General features: G+C 42.2%; 5 protein-coding genes across 5 annotated transcripts; 3 read left to right on the forward strand and 2 right to left on the reverse strand.

The window, feature by feature from the left end:
- The first annotated feature begins 101 nt into the window (after positions 1-101).
- On the forward strand, positions 102-2,234 carry LOC103990371 (thermospermine synthase ACAULIS5). The gene is made up of 10 exons (XM_009409478.3): positions 102-361; positions 503-569; positions 668-762; positions 857-959; positions 1,034-1,122; positions 1,194-1,350; positions 1,423-1,498; positions 1,589-1,647; positions 1,749-1,885; positions 1,952-2,234. Exons 1-10 carry the CDS (start codon positions 240-242, stop codon positions 2,037-2,039), a joined length of 993 nt encoding a protein of 330 aa, XP_009407753.3. The 5' UTR covers positions 102-239; the 3' UTR covers positions 2,040-2,234.
- A 3,104-nt stretch (positions 2,235-5,338) lies between these two features.
- LOC135678437 (uncharacterized) lies at positions 5,339-7,133 on the forward strand. Its single transcript, XM_065191260.1, has 2 exons — positions 5,339-5,674; positions 6,002-7,133. Exon 2 carries the CDS (start codon positions 6,097-6,099, stop codon positions 6,958-6,960), a length of 864 nt encoding a protein of 287 aa, XP_065047332.1. The 5' UTR covers positions 5,339-5,674; positions 6,002-6,096; the 3' UTR covers positions 6,961-7,133.
- Positions 7,134-9,596: 2,463 nt separating this feature from the next.
- LOC103990369 (O-fucosyltransferase 36) lies at positions 9,597-15,270 on the reverse strand. The gene is made up of 3 exons (XM_009409475.3): positions 13,709-15,270; positions 10,122-10,371; positions 9,597-9,997 (listed from the first exon to the last, which is right to left on the reverse strand). Exons 1-3 carry the CDS (start codon positions 14,998-15,000, stop codon positions 9,821-9,823), a joined length of 1,719 nt encoding a protein of 572 aa, XP_009407750.2. The 5' UTR covers positions 15,001-15,270; the 3' UTR covers positions 9,597-9,820.
- Positions 15,271-16,192: 922 nt separating this feature from the next.
- LOC135678438 (protein neprosin-like) lies at positions 16,193-18,360 on the forward strand. Its single transcript, XM_065191261.1, has 7 exons — positions 16,193-16,542; positions 16,647-16,733; positions 16,843-17,088; positions 17,189-17,353; positions 17,448-17,501; positions 17,603-17,749; positions 17,828-18,360. The coding sequence occupies exons 1-7, from the start codon at positions 16,399-16,401 to the stop codon at positions 18,203-18,205; spliced, it is 1,221 nt and encodes a 406-aa protein (XP_065047333.1). The 5' UTR covers positions 16,193-16,398; the 3' UTR covers positions 18,206-18,360.
- A 1,062-nt stretch (positions 18,361-19,422) lies between these two features.
- LOC135679880 (probable leucine-rich repeat receptor-like protein kinase At1g68400) lies at positions 19,423-21,442 on the reverse strand. The gene is made up of 2 exons (XM_065193865.1): positions 20,188-21,442; positions 19,423-20,116 (listed from the first exon to the last, which is right to left on the reverse strand). The coding sequence occupies exons 1-2, from the start codon at positions 21,434-21,436 to the stop codon at positions 19,602-19,604; spliced, it is 1,764 nt and encodes a 587-aa protein (XP_065049937.1). The 5' UTR covers positions 21,437-21,442; the 3' UTR covers positions 19,423-19,601.
- Between the last annotated feature and the right edge of the window lie 1,354 nt (positions 21,443-22,796).

The following is a 22,796-nucleotide window of genomic DNA, read 5'->3' on the forward strand; positions in this document are numbered from 1 at the left end:
GTGCAGGAGGCATTATTATACCCTTTCCCCAACCCAGCCCACCATGTGCCATAAAATAATGACTCGTATGCTCTCCGAGTACACAGAGTCGCAGAATGATCTCGAGCTCGTCTCGTTCCAAGTCACCCAAATCATTCCCTCGTCCACTCCCACTCCCCACTCCTCCCGTCTCTTTCCCTCTATATATCCCCTGTGCTCGTCTTCTTGGTGGAGAAGCACGCTTGACATCTCCAGCTCACATGGGTGACATCTCCAGCTCTAATGGGAACGGGAGCGGCCTGCTGGGTGATGGTAGGAGAAAGAGCTGTTGGTACGAAGAGGAGATCGAGCAGAACCTGAGATGGTGCTTTGCTCTTAACAGGTAATCGATTAATATCTTGCCTCTACTGATGCCGAGGATACACTTTCTCTTCTCTGTCTCGGCTTGGAGTAGGATGAGGTTTCGCAAGCTTTGCGCTTAGGACATGATCGTTCTGACTGTGTCGACGCAAAATGGTTGCAGCATTTTGCATACAGGATCCTCGCAGTATCAGGACATCGCTTTACTTGACACGAAGCCCTTCGGCAAGGTCAGTATCTGCCTGACTCCCATTATATAGCTAGTAGCAATAATACATCTCTTGGTTCTTGACCTCCACTTGTTCTCTTCCTTGTCTACCAACCGCAGGCTCTAGTTCTTGATGGAAAGCTGCAGAGTGCTGAAATGGACGAGTTCATTTACCATGAATCCCTGGTTCATCCAGCCCTCCTGCACCACCAGAAGTACCGCTCTCTCTCGATCACCCCTAGCAAACATGACTCGTGATGCTGGTTCTGCAATTACGATATAACATGGTTTGTACTTTTTCTCTGTCAGCCCTAAGCACATCTTTATAATGGGTGGAGGTGAGGGGTCTACGGCGAGAGAAATACTCAGGCACAGGACAGTGGAGAGGGTGGTCATGTGTGACATAGATCAGGTAATCTTCCTCGTTGCAGTATGCACACGCCAGGATATATGGATATATCTTCTGATGCATTGTGTTGACGGCAGGAAGTGGTAGATTTCTGCAAATCGCATCTGCTTGCCAACAAAGAAGCCTTCTTCGATCCCAGACTCCACGTTGTAATAAATGATGCTAGGTAATCTCATGTTCCAAGACGCAATAGCTATGATTCGTGGGTCGATAATGATGCTACTAAGATCGTTGCAGAGCCGAGTTGGAGAAGAGGAAGGACAAGTTCGACGTGATAGTGGGAGATCTGGCTGATCCGATCGAAGGAGGCCCCTGCTACAAGCTCTATACCAAATCTTTCTACGAGGAGACGCTCAAACCCAGACTCAACCAGGGTGGAATCTTTGTCACTCAGGTGTGCAGCGGATCTATATCTTAGTACCCTTCCTCGACTTCCAATTCTGACACTGTTCTCCCCTGTTTGCAGGCAGGGCCTGCAGGAGTCTTTTCACATACAGAGGTTTTCTCCTGCATCTACAACACGCTAAGACATGTCTTCAGATGTGAGTGGTGTCACCGATTACATTCGATTCGGAACCGTGGTGTGGTCGGATCTACTTACTCGTTAAGCTGATGACTGCTTTTGTCTGTAGATGTTGTGCCTTACTCTGCTCACATTCCCTCGTATGCCGACACATGGGGTTGGGTGATGGTAAGAAACGCCGACACCTCCATCTGCTTAATGCATGTATGCATGCATGCAGTTTGCCCAATTTTTTCGTGAGCTCAGACATCTTGAACTGACATCTGCAGGCATCTGATTCCCCGTTCACTCTCGACGCCGAGAAGCTCGACTCACGGATTCGGCAGCGGATCGAAGGAGAGAACAGATACGTCGATGGGGAAACCTTTGCTTCGGCTTCTATCTTGAGCAAAGCTGTCAGGAAATCGTAAGGCCTTCTGCCATCTGCGCTTGTTGCTCGGGAACTGCAACTCTAAGGGGCTTGTCTTTGCAGGCTGGCAAAGGAGACGCAGTTGTACACGGAAGGCACGGCCAAGTTCATCTATGGCCATGGAAACTGCACCAACATCGCATCTACGTGAGTCCACCCACGGAAGGGGGAGGAGTTGGGAGGCCAAAGCGACGACTGAGAGAAGAAATAGCAGAGACAGTACCCTTTTTTTGCAGTCCCTTAGTAGTCATTTGCATTGGGTACAATAAAATGCTGGCGTTAGTGAGATAGTACCTCTTTTTGGCTTGTGTAATCTTTGGTGCTCGAAGCTCATGGTGTCTTTTATATGCCAATTGTCATAATGACAAGTAAGATTAAGCTTATTACACTGTTGAACAACTCCTAATCTTAGGTTGAGCTCCTTTTAAGGGTTGATGTTTGGTGTGAAACATAAAAATCATAATATGTTATTTATTATATAAAAAAAATTAATATTAAAAATTAAAATCAAAATTTATAATGTATATTTTTCAATGCTGCTTGGAAAGTTTTTCTTTAATCTATATGCGCATCGATCCGAAAGCTACAATAATATCGATTTGTAAGAAAAGTTAGACTCATATTTTTTTCTCATCTTATCTTATCATTCACCGTGACTAAGTGAAGACAGAAAGAAAATCTATAATTTGTAATATCTTAATAATTAATTGTGTTTGAATTATTTCATTCCTAGGTGATCATATCCTTTTATAAAAGAGATCAGAGAATCTCGAATGAATAATTAAGAGAGTTTCTTCTATGAAAATCATCTCCTCAAAAATTCTATTATAATTTTTTTTATTAATCGATAACTATAATCAAAATTCAATCGTATCTATAATATATCTTATCGAATCAGATAGAATTACAAAGATGATCTAAGAGTAAATATATGAAGTAATTATAAGTTTGTAGTTGCTTCACTTTAGCAATCTTATTTACCTCTACCAAATATTTACATTAAATTATAAAAATAATATTTTAAAATTTTCTAGTCTTGAGGATAAATCATGTCCTTATTATAGTTCAAATTATAGATAAAAATTTCAATTAACTTAAATCGAATCCTAAATCAAGAATGGTGCGTATAAACATAAAGTAGTGAAACACGAAGATGGAGAGTTGGTAAAATATGTAGTGGATGTGCAATAAAAAGTCTCTCATGCAGAAGCATTCCTAAAAGCGAAAAATAATAAATGGCATAAGCATCATGTTGAATATACATACTATCCCTTTTATTTATTGGTCTCTTGGTTTGGTGGGTGATACATATAGTAGGATGATGGAATAGCTTCTGTTGTCAACGCATCATTTATGGCTAATTTTAGGTTTGTTGTGACGTGACACAAAATATCTATCCTTCCATGGGGATTAATAGTAATATACATTCTCTTCAAGTTAGAATATAAACAAATCAATTTGACTAAGTTAGATTGAAATGTCTTGATAAAAGAACCTTTTTTTCATTTGGATTGAGTTGTTATGCACCGATCTTACGCTGAACCCGACTAGTAATTTGTTATGCATCGATTCTGACTTTATGTCGTACGATATGGTATTTCATGTCTTGATTCAACGATCGTAAAAATTTATATATATTAAAAAAAAATCTATCATCAACTAATTGACAAATTTTACCCACACTGATTTTTCTTCGTATACTTGATATGAGTATTGGTTTCGAAACCTCAATATGTTTTTTTTTAAGTTACTTTTATTTAAAAATAATACGATTATAACTCGTAACATCGATATATAACAAAAACGTAAAAAAATGATCAAGCCATTGATTGGTTCATAAGAAAGAAGATTTGATAGAGAACGTGAATTTAGCCGACCAATCGAAATTCGAAAGCCCACAAAAGACTACGATAACACAAAGGTTTATTATCGTATAAAGTTGAGGAGCAAATAGGAGAATTCTATCTTGTGGGCTAATAGAAAAAAAAAACACTCCCTGTCTCGACGTGAAACCAAATCTCAAAGCGTACTTATCACGGCCTGCGATGACTCATTACAAGTCAAAGTTTTAGTAAAGTGGTTTGGCCACGCCTCTGTCCTCGTCAAAGTCAATTCTTAGAATTAAATTGTCTGCCATTTAGTCTAATAATATTCCCACATGCTTTGAAGTATGTTCATGAGTTTGACCTCTTTTTGGATGCAACACATTGAGATCGAGATTAAAAGAAGAACGCAAACTCAATAAGTCATGTAAAAAGCATACTTATATAATTGGATAAAAAATAAAAATAATTTTTTTTTATCTTATACCGATCATTAATATCTTACATATATTTACCGATCGTATATCGATCATTAATATCGACTAGTCTAATTAGTAAATCGTAAGATCTTAAATTAGAATTTCACTTTGTCATTTATCTTTTATTTTAAAAAAATAATATATTTTAATGACATTTAAGTTTTTTAATTCATAGATGAATTTTTTAACCCTCCCATAATTATATATATTTTTTTAAAAAAAAATTAAATCTATGATTTGATCAATTGAATAATCGATTCAACTCGATAGAATTGATATTCGAATTAGTAGTAATTACTATCGCCAAAAATGTAAAAAAATTATGAGCATATGTTCGTCCCATCTAAGAAATAGTAATCCTTTAGGGGAAAGAAGGACACGGAGATGGGTACAGAATTCCGACGAGTCCCTCTCCTCTCCGAATACCTCAAAACCAATGGGACCGATCGACATTATAAGACCGGTTGGTGCGAGTTGGCCGGAGGCAAAGCTATTACTGTTGGGACTGCCCCCATCTCGTTTCCGTGTGGTGGGGGAGATCTATCCGAAGGCGTTTTGCCGATCGATGCACGCTAATTAATGCCAACTCGTGGGTGCAATTAATCCGACCTCAGATCCAAAGAAGAACTCTTTCCGTCTCATTCATTGCTGCTTGTCTGCCTGCTACAATGATGTCGTCGGATGCAGTTTGCCGTCGCCCAAGTCTGTAACTTGTGTCGGTTTAAACAGCATCGACGGTAATAAGAATGACGCTATTTAAAAGGGTTTTATCATTTTTATAGTTAATTATTATTAGTATCTTGATCCTTATATTTTAAAAAAATTATATTTATATCTCTATAGTTACGAAAATAAAATATTTAGTTTTATTTACTTTAACATTATCAATTTTATTAATAAAAATAGAAAAATAAAAAAAATAAATAAATAGATAATTTTGATGATAACGAACGAAAAGTGAGAACCGTTCTGCTGCGATGTGACGCTGTTGCTGACTATTGTTGTTGGGTGAGTGTCGGACGATACGTGGCGTTGGTCGTTGGTGGACTTGGCGTTTGTTTTTGCTTCGTGTTTTCTGTTATCAGAAGCAATAAAACGTGAAGTTGCTTCTTAGCATTCCTTTGTGTTGCAAAAACTGTTGCCGAGGAAGGGAGGGACCGGAAAGCTTCGCGTTTGCTGACGGATGCTTTTCTCTGGTAATCACCGCTGTCGCAGCGCATGATTTGGCTGTGCGGAGGGCATCTCGGCTGACACAGTCACGACTGCTTCCTTGTCTGCTTTAACAGCGAGTGGCTCTATTCTCGGTGCCGCCGCTGCCCACATTCCCCAATCTTGCTTCTGGTTTTGGTTTTGGGGGGAGGGCTGTAGTGCTATACCCATACTCCCCAGTCTTCCTCCCCCGTGACTGGCCCTCTGGCGTCGCCACCACCAGCTGCAGGACGCCTGGAACTGCGTTTGGCTTTCTGGCGACGAGGTGGATCGAGGTAAGCCGGGTCTTCCCCTCCATGTTCCTTTTTCTGGTTCTTCCTGTTCGGGTTTCTTGAATCGTTATCTGCCGACGGAGCGAGCGTGGGAGGGTTTGATTGTCTGTGGGGGAGAGATGGAAAAGTGGGATGGGGACTTGGCTTTCGTTTGGCCTTCTTTCTTGGCTCTTCTCTTTTGGAATCACGAGTTTTGGATCGGATCGTGCGAAGAAGAGGATACTTGTCGCTCTGGGCTTTCGTCCGATGCGCCTCTCCTCTTTTCCGCCTTGATGCTTGATTTGGTAGTGGTACGCGAGTCTTCTCACTTGTGGCTTCTTCTGTGACAAGGGCCGCGAAACTGGTGATCGGATGAGGCAAGTGGCGCTCCTGCTCCGGTGATTGGTGCTGATAGTTGGCCCCAAGGTTGGATTTTTGGCATCAGAATGAGGGATTTCCCTTCTTGTTTCGGCGAGAGTGGGGTTCAGGTTTCGGATTCCTCGTCGGGGGCCAGCCGAGCCGCTCAAAATCTGGTGACCTGTCTTTACCAGGCTCAACTCCTCGGTCGTTCTTGTGTGATCAACGTCACATGGAGCAAGAATCTGATGGGCCAAGGCCTGACCGTCGGAATTGATGATTTCGCCAACCAATGCCTCTGCAAGTTGGAAATCAAGCCATGGTTGTTCTCCAAGAGAAAGGGCTCCAAGATCTTGGAGGTGGAGAATAGCAAGATAGCTGTATCCTGGGACCTCTCTGCTGCCAAGTTTGGACCAGGGCCTGAACCGATCGAAGGTTTCTACATCGCGGTGGTCTTCCATCTTGAGATGGTGCTGCTGCTGGGGGATCTGACCAAAGAAGCCTACCGGAAGACCAATGCAAGCCCTTCTCCTTCAAATGCTGTGTTCATTGCCAAGAGAGAGCACATCTATGGAAAGAAGGTCTATTCAACAAAGGCGCAATTTTGCGACAATGGGCAATCCCATGAAGTTGCAATAGAGTGTGACACCATTGGACTCAAGGATCCATACCTTGAGATTCGCATCGACAGGAAACGGGTAATGCAGATCAAGAGACTCGCATGGAAATTCCGCGGAAATCAGACAATCCTGATCGATGGGCTTGCTGTGGAGGTATTTTGGGATGTTCATAGCTGGCTTTTCGGTCCGTCTTCTGGGAATGCTGTCTTCATGTTTCAAACTTGCCTTTCAGCTGAAAAATTGTTACCATGGTCTGCATCACAGAACTTTAGGGAATCTCAGTTGCAAGGCCTTGGTTTCTCTTTGGTTCTTTATGCTTGGAAAAATGAATAGTGAGGATATTTTTACTCTTTTCTTTAATTTTCTTTTGGGTGCTAACAGAATCTAGCAAGAAATATGTTTTTACTATCGAGAGTGAAACCCATTTATCTTTTGTTGTCACCCCTTGTAACTCTGTTCTGTTTTGATGGATTCGCAAGATTCTGAAACATCCACTTGTTTCTTCCCTCCTTTTCTTCTCTCTTTGTGATCATTATCTCATGTTAGACAGTGTTTTCTATTGATTGTCAGCCTACCATGGAGAAATATGTATTTGTCTTGTACATTTAATTGAAAACTTACGAAGATAGAAAATAGTTTGATGTTAAAGACTTATTAATCCATATTTGGTATCTGCAAGAATTTGCTGTTATAGTCTGTTTAGTTTTTGCGGTTGTTTCGATGTTTCTTTGTCCGGTGCATAATCTTTTGCTAATTGAAGACTGCATAGATCTGATACATCGAAGATGCACCGAATTGAAGCGATTTATTCATCGTTTTATTATATTTAATCCTTCTTTCCTAGGCCTGTTCAGCATGAAAGCAATTTGAGCACAGAAGTGCTGAAGAAAGTAGGTGGTTTAAGATTGTCCAGATTGCTACACCTTGTGGATACCGTCTCCTTTATGCGTTTTGCTGTGTTTTGAGCATTTCTATTTCATGCAGGAACATATAAGTAGGATGCTGTCCCCAAAGGGCATTTTTAGTTTGGTTGTCTGAAACTAGTTTTCTTTTCTCCTTGACCTGTTGGTTGCCGGTTATTTGCCTGCGACGAGATCAAATCATTTCTTAGCAGGCAGCATGATTTCAAAATTTTAGTTGAAGTAGTAAGTTTTGTTTTTACTGCTGCTATTGCGATCAAATCATTTCTTAGCAGGCAGCATGATTTCAAAATTTTAGTTGAAGTAGTAAGTTTTGTTTTTACTGCTGCTATTGCGATCAAATCATTTCTTAGCAGGCAGCATGATTTCAAAATTTTAGTTGAAGTAGTAAGTTTTGTTTTTACTGCTGCTATTGCATATATGCTTTCACATATTCCCAACCAACATTTTGCTTGCTACTGACCAATCCAATGTCTGTTTTTTGACCTCTCTAGGGTACTAAGATAAAGAAAAGTTCCACTAATGCATCAGGTACTTGTCATGCTACTGCATCAAGGCCTGCTCGAATTCTTGGATTCATAATCTGCCTATATTAAAAGTTCATGTCGGTTGTATTTCCCGAAAAATGTATACTATTGCAGTGAAGTTATACACATCAGTTCTAAGTTCTAACAAGGTATGTATCATTCTTCCTGCTACTGTTTGGGTTGGATATCATTGGTTATTGTCTAGCTTGTTACCCCAATGACAGGGTTCAGAGAATTGTGCTGAGCCATTTTCCGACCAGGTTTGGGACCGAGATTTGTACTAGTTGATCCATATGAAATTAGGTTCTCTCTTCCCTAAAAGGTTCTATGGCTAAGTTTCTGATGAATTACCAATGCATGTGCTCTGTTTATAGATTTGTACTGCTGTGTGATCTGTTTATAGATTTGTACGATATTCTTAAAATAACCTGTTTTTTAGATGTGTATTATCGAGTGCCTGAAAAATGAATCTTATTATTTTCTGGATTTTTTATGGTAATCTCTATGCTGCACCGGATTTCATTTGTTAAGGTATCCTAGACATGTCTAATTTTCTTAAAATTTCAGGACTAAGGGGTTAAAAGATTTCTTGATCTTGATTTTGTCTTTATTTCTAAAGGCTTAATGAACAAGCAGACATTTGCACTGGCATTCTTGTTAGAAATCCAAGGAGAATCTACTGAATCATCAAGAACCTTATACAGGAGGGTTTTTCTAACAGCAGTTTGACTTGTGATCAATGTTAAATTTGCAACAGTAAATGTAACCCAACCTTTCTGGTTGAGGGGAAGTTGATGGGTCTTGGACAAGGTTTTTTGAAACTTTGAGATCTTTCTTGTATTTTAATGGAGCAATGGACTACAGGAAAAGAGAAGCAAGAGTGACACTGTGACCAGCAGTTGGGAAGTCTGTCAGACAGTCAAAGAGCTAAAATAAAAGGGGAAAAGAAAACAGGACTAACCAATATGATCTTTGTTCTGCCTGGGTTGGAGGATTCTGTTCATCTTTATTGTCCTCAAATTACTGCAGAAAAAGTTAATCTGCCTGTGTTTCTCTTTTGCAGCTTTCGGCGTAGTTTTCTCAATTTTTGTTTCAGATTTACGGTCTTTCCGTACCTGAAATATGCGTCAGAGACAGTTGCGGTGCTTCACTAATTCTGGTCCACTTGACGTGAGAAGAAAGCTGCAATTACACTCTATGGTGACAACTTAATGTTAGATAAGATCAAAGCTTGACAACATTCGACAAGATCAGTAGCTATAGATAAGATCAAAGCTACAACTAGCATAATTTTATCCGATCCATATTACAATCATTCATTGGACTGGTAAACACCGATCAGTAGCTACAGCGACTGAGTGAATATAATCCATAGAACGACTTGAAGATCATAGTTATTATATGGCAACAAAATGCATGTAATCATTAGAGCAAATCACGGACAAACGAGGATAGAATGCTTGTGTGCGACAAATTTAGTCATGATCAAAAGGCAACTGCTGCGAAAGATGACAACCAAATATGAGTCGGAAAATCTCAAGCTTTTCTCCAAAAGTTATATTTCTATCACACTCAAACTGCACATACAGCGACCAAAAATAGTGTAAACGGTAAAACAAATGGAATATCACCCAGAACAGAATTGGTCGGTGCAAAATGCAAGTAAAATCAATATACACTAAACCACTTGTAATGACAATAATTATGACCAGGAGGCAACTGCTGCAGCATAGAATTCACCTGCTTTCAATCATTTTCAGCTATATAATTCGGTTGCTCACCCTGGCAAAGGTACTCATCGCACCGCGAAGCAGATCCCCAGTCTCTTCTGAGCCTTAAAATATCCTCTGTGAACGTAGAACCTGATGCTCCTATGAAAACAGTTGACATGGCACAGATTGTTTTATCCAACATCGCCTCAACCTGCAGGTGTAAAAGGCCAACTAGGTGAATTACTATGGGGGTGATAATTCTATGATGACTATCATGGTGCTTAATGCATTATTGTCAAGTATGTCGTAAGTTTTTCAAGAGAGAAATGGTGCACCTGATTATCGCCACCTAACTTATTTCTGTATAACAAAGCATCCCATTTTTCAGCACTATCATGATCAGGCCTCTTGAAGAGAGGAACCTGCTTGCCATTAAAGACAACTAAAGACTGGAGAAGGTTTGTTTCACTCTCAGCTGCATCTGTTGACAGGTATATGACTGGCACATCAGCTTTTTCAACAATCCGAAGTATACATTCTGCTGCCTGCGGAATAGGGAAAAAGCAACTCTCTGGTTTCAGATTGCTGCAAGTTGACATGGAACATGAATGTCAGAAGATGAACACTTCTGTTTATAAATTCAAATTTATAGAGATGATTAGGTTGTCTTCTATAGCTCATATTCATTTCTCATATTCATAAATAAATTGCAAACTCAAGTTCTTTTGTCATATTTGCCCCTCTTTAACTCTTAAGGTTTTCTTCTTAAAGTCCACATTTCCCCTTCCTTAAGTTAATGTTTTAATATTTGCTTCATGATATCTGTTTTAAATATACAGTTTCTCAATCTAGCGATGTAAAATTTGATATGACTAGCACTTAGGATACTATCCGGAGCCACCACCCAATTTAAAATCTTGGCACCAAACCATCAGCAGGCAACTTCCAAAAACAAAGATCCCTAATTCACCAACAGGAACACAGGGATGTCAATTTTTCATTGTCTCTATTAAGAAATTAAAAAACACCTCAGTATATTAGACTTAAAACGTGTTCTGAAATGTGGGGTCAAATTCAGCTTCATTGGACTTTCAACTCCCATATCAAAACTTACTTCGCTGTGCACATTGCGTTTAGCAATCAACCAGTACCATTGATCACCAATGCATCTAGGAAACAAAATCTCTTTCTACTTGCAAAGTAATTCCACAGAGCCCTCATTCTCATCAATGCCAAATTATCTTACTAACAAGAAATGAGCACCTAATTTCAGTTAATTGTCACAAACTAAAATGAAAATTTTAGCTTTGATGCAACATTTGGAACTAATCTATGTTTCAACTTCTGAATATATGGTTTGCATTCAGCTAATTATCAATAAATACCCAAAAACTGTTTTATATCCATTAACCAACAAACTTATGGTATTACACACCTCTCAATTTCTACGCCCATTCTATGGTCATTTTTTGAATTAGAAATTAAAAATTATTAATGTGGTCAAATTGGCATATCTAAAGAGAACCATAACAAGTAAAAGGCACAGCTCCTGAAGAAAGCTCTGCTAGCATCTAACAGTTTTATATGACAACCACAAGGTAACATAGTTAAGAACTTAAATAGCTTTTATGTGAAGCTCATGATGATGCCTTAGGACCTATGTCTTAAGATGCACTCATTGGTAGGTAAAGTTATCATGATTCAGATATGCACCACATTAAGGCTTAATTCAGGTAGGTAAACCCACACAGCAAAGACAGGTATGTCAATCTTACTAAAAGGAGATACCAAAACATTACTAATTTCTGTTTTAATTAAAGTTCAGATCATCAGTTTCATCCTGACACTTGAAGATCTCTTCCCCTGAGAATGTCCTTGCAGGCCATTTAGTAGCTTTGAATTAATGTCAATCACCTCTACAATTGTAGCATCCTTGCAAATGACCTGTTGCAGGCTCCAGACCCAAAAATACCTAATTGATCCATAAGCCAATTGTTTATTACGATGCAGCTAAACCTGCTTTCAGATTATTGTTACCACCACCATGAAGGCCTATATCAGTCACCTTGGGCCTGACCCACTGGGACATTTGTAGGAAGTTCTATTAAAAATCTGAAGCCACAGTCCACGTCAATGCCAAAAGGAGGTCATTTCATCAGGCAGGTAAAGAGCTTATCATGGTCGACCATGTTTCATTCCTAGGTGACCCTAGGACCACAACTAAATGAATTCAAAAGATGTGTTCTAGCTTGGGCAGCAAAAAAAGGAGTCAATCTCATCACATCTACCCCCAAGTCATGTGTGGATAATTCCAGATACTTAATGAACTTGTATTATAAATTTGATGTTTTGATCAAGGTCTGACTAATTAAATAGGTCATCATTACTTATATCACATTAGTTAAATAGGTTATTTTCTTAAGAAGACTTACAATTTTTGTAGTCCCAAAGTAAAGAGATTTTGATGGGATGGCAAAAATTAATTTTTATCATCACAATTATAAATATATGAGCATGTATGTTCTAGAGAATATGGCTAAAATTAATAAATTCTCTTCTTCTCCTCAAATGTCTCCTCTCTATTCTCCATCTCTTTTCTTTGTTCCCCTAAAAATTCTCTCTTGAAGTTTACTATCTTCCGTTGAAGAAAGGTGGAACTTGATAACAAGTGATACATCATAACATGATTTCTCCTCTCTCTCCTCTTTCCATCATTTCTTATTTATTCCTCTGAAATTAGTTCTGCTACAGTCATTCTTTTTAATTACAAAACATATTTCTTTTACTTTAAATACCCTGCTCTCACACAGATTGACCTTAGATCATGGATGTCAATTTCAGATAACTCTTGCCAGTTCAAACCTTCTATAAATTTCAAAGAAATTATTTGAAATCTAGTGGCACAGTGAACTAAACTATGATCCTAAATATGGACCTAGCGAGAAAGTGAACTATAAATCTACACTACCAATTATCATAATTAACTGACATCAAAGCAAGAAGGTTCCTAAAGTCCCAGGATCACTATCATCAAACTTATCAATTTAAATATTAGCAGAAGATCATCACTGAAAGTATGGCTCAAGGTTAATCTCAGACAAATTCAAGGTTTATTATTTAAAATATTGTTGATCTAAACCTCTATAATCTCTCACATTCTTCACTTCCAATTATGCCCAATGGTGATCATAATTGATCAGGTAGCACCATAAACAGCCTAAAGTGCATAATCAACTTCTCCTTTTTTAACAACCTATATCATGAAAAATAGTTCAAGAAGCTTCTTTATCTCTTGGCATAAGAGCAAAGTGAAGTAGTTCTTGAGTTTAAAATTTTGCATAATTCTACCTTATTGCTTCATTCAAAAATGTCCAACTTCCTAATAATCAGACCTTGCCTTACACAAGGTTTTTCCTGTCGAATCTTTTGCCCCCTTGATTCACGATCAGCAAATGGTAAAGACCACTTCTTCCCACCAGGCCTTGTTCTCTCAGTAAAGCTTGCAGATGCTATATACAATCTTAGGAGATTGACACCGAAATCAAGTGTCATTGTAATTTAAGGTATGGCATGGGAGAGACTAGACATGGTTGAGCATAATTTAAGTAGCTTTGCTCCTTGCAAGTTAGTGACAGGATATCAGATACATATAGACTGAATCAAATGGCAACAAAAGAAATATATCGCATTAACTAAAAAATGTTAGACAGGTAGCTTTGGTACACCACACCACACGATCTAATCAACTAGCAGTGATCATTGAGATATTCAACAGTAAATAGTAGCTTATTAAATGTCACGAGAAAATACCACATCTTTAAAGGTTTAGAAACTGTATCAATTGTTATGGGATGCTTATTTGCTTGATCACATTTGAAGACATAAATCAAACGTACAGCACAAAGGTACAGGATTAGCTTACCAGAACTTCAAGAATCCATGTCGACGGAAATGCAGAGCTATGAAGTTGCTGCCCAAGAAGGTCTGCACAAACCGCTGCGCTGTGAGATAAATGAATCGACTTGGTTGGATCAACGTCTTGCATTTATGAGCAAGTGGACCACCTGGCTGTTTCATCCACTCTTCCTCAACATCCGCATAGAACACATCCCCAATTGCGATAACCTCATCGTTAGATGTGAATTTAGGCATGATATCCCCAACAAACCTCTTCTTTTGCATCTTCAATTTGGCATCCTCAGGCCAAGCAGCTTCAATTTTACCGAAGGAAAGCCCCAAGTCCTTCAATTTCTTAATGTGCTCCTCATCCAAATAACAAGGTGGCGAAGCCATGTAGCATATGAACCTATCGATCTTCATCTTGTTCTTGAGTGTTTCAGAAAACTCATCGAATTTAATGACTACCTTCCTACCAAAGCATTCATTGATGTGATCGATATCCAAGACCTGATCATACTGGTAGTCGAATCTGGGGCTTGGAAGGACCAGCGCACGGTCCAGAAGTGCCGCGAAGAACATGTGCTTCTCCAGGCAGATCAGATGGTTAGACATCTGGCCCGATAAGCATATCGCGAACAAATACCGGTCTTTCTTCGGTTCCCACTCGATCGTCCTACTTGCTGGTCGATCCACCTTCCTGCACACATCAACTCCAGGACCAGACATGCCAAAGAATACATTGTCATCCGAAGTGCCCGACGACGAAGAGTTCCCAACATTGTGAGAAGACAGGAGAGCGTTCTGGATCTTCTTGTTCAACTTGATCTGCTCGAACAATGCCGATCTGAACTCATCGAATGCTGCAGCCTTTGCCAGATCTGTTCTTACCGAAGTGGAATTCGGGGCTGAGGAAGGAGGAGCAGAGACGTCCAAAGCGACAGAACGCGTGCGATTCCAGAGCTTGAGAAGGCCTAATTGCTGGTCCCTGAGAAGAAAGAGAGCACGGAGCTCGGACTCCCGCATCCGATCAAGCGGGAAGTTAGCACCGCCAATAGAGCCACCGCGGTAGAAGAAGAGGAGGACGACGACGATAAGCAAAGAGAGGAAGGCAGGAAGGAGGAGGAAGAGGAGGCAGCATTTGCGGGAGAAGAAGCCGCGACCGCCGATCCGAGCGGGGAGGTGACCGATCTCGAGGGCCGAATTGGGGTGGGGGCGCTTGGTCTCGTTCTGAGGGACCAGATTGCGGTGCTCCTCCTCTTCGTCTTCCTCCTCTAACTCGTCGTCGGAGGCGGAGGAAGAGGGAATTCTCGCCATTGGCAGGTACCCTAGACAAGGGATCAACAGCACCAAGCCATGTTTCAGGAAAGATCGCCTGCGTCGGCCTTCTTGGATTAAGACAGGTTACCGGAAGACAGTGATAGAGCGACGGCTTTGCACTTTGCTTAGAGGGAGTCGGGGGAGGATTTGACCGATCGGATTCCGGCGAATTTGAACGATAGGGTAAATAGATATAGATATTTCACTTTCACAACTATAGTAATTCATTATGAGCTGCTAAACCTGATGTGCTCAAACAGAACTTGGGAACTAATTGTACAGCCATGCAACTTACCTACGCAGAAGCTTAACGAATACATTGTGGAACCAATCAAATTATTTAGGGGCTTATATATATATATATATATATATATTATAGAGAGCGAGAGAGAGAGAACTATATGGAATAAGTATAGTAGTTTCGATTATATTTTCAACTAGTAATAGATGGACCCCTCAACAGTATAACTGGATGGGCTCAGACACAACTTTGGTTCCTCTTCCATCTTATTCATGCGTTGAAGATGCCGCTCAGTTAGCAGAAGAAATCATGCATGGGTTCAACATGCTCGTGGTATCAGTTGCTACCATGTTCTCTAACTTTTCTTCCTTTTTCTGTCTGTGTTTTCTTGCATTTGTAGCATTGCTTTCTGGACGGCACTATTCAGCTGGATGGACTGTGATGTTCCGTCACATCAAACGAGAGAGACAGCAATCATCGGTGTATTATATTGATATCTCATTAAGGTAATGTTCGATGCACTTCAATTATTGTGCGTAACATACTGCGAAATCGATGTAGCTTTGACGATCCTTTTCATGGTAGTGATGATGATCCTGCTTCTGAGCAATGCGAGAACATTAATCAGAGGGTGGCACGCTCGGGAACAGCAAAAGACTGAGAGCAAATGCAGAGAGTCGTCAGATAAATGTTCGTGTTACTTTTTCTCGCTCTCGAACGCCACCTGCGAGCCTCTCTCGTCGCTGCGCACAAGACGACATCCACCGCTGTGTGGTATGCTCGGTCCACTGTGATCGCAGAGAGCTGAGGTACAGAGAGCGAAAGTGTCACCGACGCAGCAGTCACTGTGGCTCCGTTTTTGGCTCTATTCGCAGGCCTCTTCCCATCCTGCCCCCCCTCCTTCCCCCTCCTCCGCAGATACATCCAACGCCATGTTACAGAACAAGAAGACAGTGAAAGTGAAAGCAAGCGGGGAGTGGAGATTTGGGGAAGAATGGCATTACAATGATTCATTTGAACCGCATTGCGGAAGGAGTGACGGCAGTGAGGGGATTGAGATGGTGATTAGAAGAAGGGAAGAGTAAGGAAAGGGGAGGGAGGGGAGTTCCTCTATCGATCTCAGGAGAAAGAAGAGAAGAGAAGGTTTGTGGAGGATGGCAACGCGCTTGACGTTTAGCCTTCTCATGGCGACGCTGGCGTTTCTCTGGTTATCGTGCGGGATGGCTGCAGCGAGGAAGCGGTTGGAGGTGCAGCGGCACCTCAAGCGTCTCAACAAGCCTCCCGTCAAGACCATCACGGTTCTCTCTCTCTCTCTCTCTCTCTCTCTCTCTCTGATTTCTTATTGGATTATTCCACTATTTAACAAGATCTGAAGAGTAACAAAGAAAATATGAAATTGCAGAGCCCTGATGGAGATATCATAGACTGCGTGCATGTCTCTCACCAGCCAGCCTTTGATCACCCTTTCCTGAAAAACCATACCGTGCAGGTTTGCCTTTCGTTGCTCCTCCCTCGCTCTCTTCTCCTTATTACCAGCTGATCCACCTTCTTCATCACTGTGTTCATCCTTTTGTTGGTCTCTCTGTGTTTCATATCAGATGAGGACTGCCTTCTACCCAGAACGCACTGCGAACAAGGTGGAATCACACAAGAACAGCCCCTCCATAGCTCAGCTGTGGCATCGTAACGGGAGGTGCCCCGAGAACACCGTCCCCATTAGGAGGACGAAGAGGGACGATCTGCTGAGAGCAAGCTCCGTGAAAAGGTACGGAAGGAAGAACCATAAGAGCATCCCGATGCCATTGACTGTTGACTCTGACCTTCCGAACGAGAGTGGCCATCAGGTATAGTCGAAGACAGAGTTGCCTCTTCCTTCGTTGTTTCTTGCTGGCTCTCATTCTCCATTTCTCATTTGCTTGCTCTTTTCTTGGTCCCTGTGATCAGCACGCAATCGCTTATGTAGAGGGGGACAGGTATTATGGAGCTAAAGCCACCATAAATGTGTGGAAGCCAAAGATCCAGCAGACCAACGAGTTCAGTCTGTCCCAGCTGTGGATTCTAGGCGGCTCTTTTGGCGAAGATCTCAACAGCATTGAAGCTGGTTGGCAGGTGTGTTTCTCCCTTACTCCCGGAAGAATAAGAAACAGTACGTAGCACTCGTTCAACTGCGCATTGACTTCTGCTCTGCTGTGTTCATGATCAGGTCAGTCCCGATCTCTATGGAGACAACAACACAAGGCTGTTTACTTATTGGACTGTAAGTAAACACTTGTTCCTCCTATCAAATCCCTCTGCGTGTGTTCTATTTGTCCTTTCAAGGTCGATTTCTATGGCTAATGTTTCACGTTGAATCATCAGAGCGATGCTTATCAAGCAACAGGGTGCTACAACCTGCTCTGCGCAGGATTCATTCAGATCAGCAACGAAATCGCAATGGGCGCCAGCATCTTCCCCCTCTCCGACTACGGCGGTTCGCAGTACGATATCAGTATACTTGTTTGGAAGGTACAGACCAAACTCATGCATCTCATGATCTCTGCTGCCTGCTTTTCTTCTTTCTCACCTCATCCGTGTTATAAACAGGATCCACAGGAAGGACACTGGTGGATTCAGTTTGGCAACGACTACGTCTTGGGCTACTGGCCTTCGTTTCTGTTCTCCTACCTGACAGAGAGTGCGTCGATGATACAGTGGGGAGGTGAGGTGGTGAACTCAGAGCTAGAGGGAGAGCACACCTCGACTGGGATGGGCAGTGGCCATTTCCCAGAGGAAGGCTTTGGCAAGGCAAGCTACTTCAGGAACATTCAGATAGTGGATGGATCCAACAATCTGAGGGCACCCAAGGAGGTGGGCACGTTCACTGAGCAATCCAGCTGCTATGATGTGCAGAATGGCAATAATGATGACTGGGGACATTACATTTATTATGGGGGTCCAGGTAGAAACACTGGTTGTCCATAGAACTCTTTCTACCTCTTCTGCTAGGCGAGTGTGAAGTTACTTCCACCTGTAGAAGTCGGAGCAGAGGTGCTCAAGTTTCCTTGAAGAATTCATGTACCTATTTGCTGGTCTGTAGTTTTGCTGCTCCTCGAAGACGCTTCTTCTGTTGATCTTAATGGATGCAAGATATAGTGGTGGCTGTGAGCATGATTTGAAATAAAGATCTTGGAGTATTGCTAATCACAGCATGAATACCTTTTCTTCCACAGCAGCTTAATAGGCAGCAAACATTGCCTTCCAAGTGAACAACAGGTACAGGTTAGCAGTCCTACCCTGCACAGGCCACAGGGTGGGACTTGCCCTCTCATAATTAGCATCTAAGCTTATTTAAAAGATAAAAAGAGTTTCATATTTACCATTCTCCTGTTGGAAAATTGTTTAGACAACTATAAAAAATATATATAAGTTCGAATTTTGCTGAAACATAGTTGAACTTAGAATTTAGAGTGGGGTACATACACAGTCACAAACACCCAGTAATAATATATATAAGAAATAAGGTACAGACAGCTCGATTTTGGCCCCAGTAATTACCGATCGAACACCCTTGTCAATGTTTCCCAAACTCTTCTCCTTATAAGGCAGACGGCTCCCATCAAAGAGAAGTGCTCGAATCCCTCCTTCTATCTCAACTTCCGTCGGGAACAGGAATCGTAGGAGGGAGCAAAGAAAAAGCCTTCTACTATTCTTATCTCGATGGAGGCAGCAGCGACAGCTCTCAGGCTTAGGCTCGTCGCGCTGATGGCCCTCGTCATGGCGTGTTCGTTCGTCGAGAAGGCCCGCGTCACCGAGGTTCCGGCACCCAGCCCCACCTCCGAGGCCTTCGTGACCACTTCCGCCGCCGAAGGATTACCTCTTCCTCTGAGGACGCCATCCTCGCCCGGTTGAGTTCTACTTTACGTATGTGCGTGCGGTGATTACGTGTGTGATTGGCCATGCAAATGACGGGTCTGCGTCTTATCAAGCTGATGAACTTTGGTCCATTCTGAAGACAACGAGACCACCGTGGCCGGCTTGTATTTATGCACTGCATGCAATGACGGAGGAGACCTATGGGTGGACGGGCATCACGCATGGTGTCCGCCACATCCTAGCTGTTCACGTGGCTTCTTGGACGTGGAAGGGTCCCATCAATTATGTACGGCGTTTGGCTACCCATTTCCTATGGCCCCCATCGGCTTCCCGGTGCCACCCTGTAAAGTGTGCCTCCACCTAACCAAATTAGTTAAGATTAACCTATGTTGAGTTAGATATACAAAGCTTTTAATAGAAAATTCTAGAAGCCAAATTTGTCATTGGAAGTGACAAACGCAATCGGATTCGCTTCCAAACTACGCCGTTGACTCAGTAAAAGATGTTACAGGAAGTCACTCAGCATCCTCACAACTTGATTCGCTTTGGGCCGCTCCTCCGGGCACTCTGCAGTGCACATCATTCCAATCTTTACCATTCCCATCACCTCCCCTTCGCTTTCAGTGTCATCGATCTCTTCGTCTGTGACCACTTCCAATAGCACCATCCCAAAGCTATAGACGTCCGATTCCTGGGTAGGTTGCTCCTTGCCGTTCACTAGCTCAGGCGCCCTGTACCCGAGCCTGGTCGTCGTCCCCGCCGCGAACATTGCTCCGTCAGAGAGACAACCTGAGGGATAGTGCGGCATAGCTTGGTGGAAGTTGGACGCGAATCGCATTATGCCCCATTCAGCTATGCATGCGTTGCCCTGCTCGTCGATGAGAATATTTGATGGCTTGATGTTGGCGTGAACCAGTGGGGATCGCGCTGGGAAGGCATGGATGAAGGCGATGCCTTCCGCCGCTCCCATTAGTATCTGCTTCCTGCTAATCCAGTCCAATGTTCTTCCGCTTCCTTCACCTGCACAAGAAAGACAGCCGTCGAATGACCGTGCGATTGTATGCTGACTTTTGCTGTTCTAAGGAACTTACTATTGCTCTGCAAGAGGGAGAGAAGGCTTCCGTTGGGCATGAAGTCGTAGACGAGAAGCTTCTCCTCGTGGGCGTTACAGTATGCTCTCAGGCTCACGACACGGGGATGTCTCACTCTCCCGATGAGATGCATCTGCCGGTCGAAGGCCTTGCAATGGGACGGGAACTGCACGGCGCTGAGCCGCTTGACGGCGACGATTATGCCGTCCTCGAGCACTGCCCTGTAGGTGCTCCCGGAAAGTCCTTTGCCCAGTACCTCAGCAGAAGACTTCAAGAGGCAGTCCAACCTGAGATCTTCTCCTCCTTCAAAGCAAATCAGGCTTCTGTCCTTTGCCTTCTCTTCACGTTGCAGTTGATCAGGCTCGAGCTCCCGAATGCCTGCAGCGGCGCCGTTCAGAGACGTTATGAGCTTCTTCCTCAACCAAAGGTACATTCCGACGATGACGACCAAGCCGATCGCAATCACCAGCAGGTCGCTTATACCAATGGCTAAGAGGGCAGTGAAACCAACTTTTGTGGAAGATCTAGAGCTTGAGGAGTCAGTGGCAGACTGTAAAGAAGCTGGAGAAGGGCTGACGGCGGTGGTGTCATCTGAAAGGCGAGAAACCTCACCGCAGCCAGGAAGAGGTGAGCCGCAAAGGCCTTGGTTCCCTTCGAAAGCCGAAGCTGGGAACTTCGACAGGAGATCAGTGACCTGCCCAGACAGCTGGTTGCTGGATACGTTGAAGTCACTAACATTTGGCAGCCGCAACCCCTCAACCCCACCGGAGAATTGGTTGTGTTCGACCCTCAGGGAAACTAAGGAAGGCAGCGACACGTTCAGAGTCCCACGTAGCTTATTGTGGGAGAGGGAGAGACGCCGTAGTCTCGGATTGTTCAGGGTGGTCAGATGAGGCAGCGAGCCGGTGAGATTGTTCCTTCTGAGGCTGAGGACGCGAAGGCGCGTGAGGCCGAACAGAGGCGTCACGCTCCCCGTAAGGGATGCGTGGTCGAGGCGGAGGCCGACGACCCTGCTTCGGTAGCACGTCACACCAATCCACGAGCCGGAGCATGGATCGTGACCCTCCCAGCTACGCAAGACGGCGTTGCAGGGGTCCGCGGACGCCTTGAAATAGAGAAGGAGATGAGCATCACGTCCCCTGAGTGCATGTTCATGCGCAGTAGTTACAATTAGGAAGAAGAAGAAGACGAGGATGAAGTACATGTTGTGGGACGGCATTGCTAAGCCGAAGCATGTGATACGGTTCATTTTATAGAATGAGCTTCTTATAAGCAGGCAGCGTTGGTCAAGGGAAGAAGAAAGAGAGAGAGAGAGAGAGAGAGAGAGAGAGGGAGGCGGGAGGGTTGCAGATTTGAAAAGGAATGATAGGATTAAATGGAATGGACATGGAGAAGGTTCCAAATGGGAAGGGTTGTGCGGTCAGTCACTTCGATGGGTGGGAAAGTCGAAGAGCGGCGACCGAGGCAAAGTTGACTAACGAGCAACGAACGTTTGGGTGCGTTTGCAAGCGAGTAGGGGAATTGACGTTTCCTAAATATGCTTCTTTGTTCCGAGGAACAAAACAGGTCGCCGTGGAAAGACATCTTTGTTCCTACTGCGCTTGGATTTGTCTGCCGGGAGTGATCGATCGGTTTCTTGCGACGCCGCTGATGTGTGATGACCGCAGTTAGAAGGCACTCGCTCATGTGCTCATCGGATGTCATATGTCGCGTCTCGGTGATCATGGTTATTAGCAGGCCATATATATGTATATAATTATTCTTTATTTTATAAAAATTATATATAATATAATAATCCATAGAATTTTGTATATAATATTTTTAATTTTTAATCATGGTTATTAGAAAAAAAAATATACATTCACTAATTAAATTAATATTATATATATTTATCAAAGTGTAGTAACTAGTATTACAAATATAAAAAGTCTTTATAGTGAGCTTTAACATTTTAGCCTTAAGTTACTATCAATATTGATCCTTGCGAAGCCCATTTCAAGAATCTTTTTCAGTATCAATCTTTCTACAACAGAGAGATCCTAATCGGTTTGGCAGCACACCGGAATGCGTTTGGGACTTGAGCTTGATGTTGATCTCTGTTGGCGCAAGACGGGTTGGCCATTTGTTGGTGACCACAACATGAGAAGATAACAATACTCTTTTAAAACGAACAAAAAATATTTATCATGAGATAAAAACGTAATAAGAAAACATATTATTATTGTTGTAATATAGAACTCACCTACTGAATAAGATCAATGTAGAAGATCCCAAATGATTGGGACATTTACCTAAGAAGATCCCAATTAATTAATTAATTAATTAACGATGATTATGTTATCAAAGAATTTTATCATATCCTAGAGTTATAGTTTTTTTTTTCTCTCTCTCACAAATTATAATGCATTGGATATAAGTTTTTCTAAATTCATGGATTTAAATAAAATTATGACTTTGTAATAATAAAAATACAAAGATTTCATTATTTTTTGTATTCCTTCTTTGCTTTGCTTTTATCCTTTTTCTTTTTCATATTCGCATTTCTTCAATCTATGCATTTTTTAATTGTTTATTTTTTTTTGCATGTCGGATTATATCGGAAATTGATT

This window comes from Musa acuminata, chromosome BXJ1-7 (assembly GCF_036884655.1).
Source record: "Musa acuminata AAA Group cultivar baxijiao chromosome BXJ1-7, Cavendish_Baxijiao_AAA, whole genome shotgun sequence".
In the NCBI taxonomy this organism is placed as follows: domain Eukaryota; kingdom Viridiplantae; phylum Streptophyta; class Magnoliopsida; order Zingiberales; family Musaceae; genus Musa; species Musa acuminata.

Coding starts and splice junctions, on each gene's coding strand:
- LOC103990369 (XM_009409475.3), bottom strand. CDS start 15,000: ATGGCGAGAATTCCCTCTTCCTCCGCCTCCGACGACGAGTTAGAGGAG. Junction 10,372..13,708: donor CATGGATTCTTGAAGTTCTG/GTAAGCTAATCC, acceptor GTCAACTTGCAG/CAATCTGAAACCAGAGAGTT. Junction 9,998..10,121: donor AGTTAGGTGGCGATAATCAG/GTGCACCATTTC, acceptor TTACACCTGCAG/GTTGAGGCGATGTTGGATAA.
- LOC135679880 (XM_065193865.1), bottom strand. CDS start 21,436: ATGAACCGTATCACATGCTTCGGCTTAGCAATGCCGTCCCACAACATG. Junction 20,117..20,187: donor CTCCCTCTTGCAGAGCAATA/GTAAGTTCCTTA, acceptor TTTCTTGTGCAG/GTGAAGGAAGCGGAAGAACA.
- LOC135678437 (XM_065191260.1), top strand. CDS start 6,097: ATGAGGGATTTCCCTTCTTGTTTCGGCGAGAGTGGGGTTCAGGTTTCG.
- LOC103990371 (XM_009409478.3), top strand. CDS start 240: ATGGGTGACATCTCCAGCTCTAATGGGAACGGGAGCGGCCTGCTGGGT. Junction 1,648..1,748: donor ACACATGGGGTTGGGTGATG/GTAAGAAACGCC, acceptor TGACATCTGCAG/GCATCTGATTCCCCGTTCAC. Junction 1,886..1,951: donor AGCAAAGCTGTCAGGAAATC/GTAAGGCCTTCT, acceptor TTGTCTTTGCAG/GCTGGCAAAGGAGACGCAGT.
- LOC135678438 (XM_065191261.1), top strand. CDS start 16,399: ATGGCAACGCGCTTGACGTTTAGCCTTCTCATGGCGACGCTGGCGTTT. Junction 17,089..17,188: donor CGAACGAGAGTGGCCATCAG/GTATAGTCGAAG, acceptor CCCTGTGATCAG/CACGCAATCGCTTATGTAGA. Junction 17,502..17,602: donor GGCTGTTTACTTATTGGACT/GTAAGTAAACAC, acceptor TTGAATCATCAG/AGCGATGCTTATCAAGCAAC.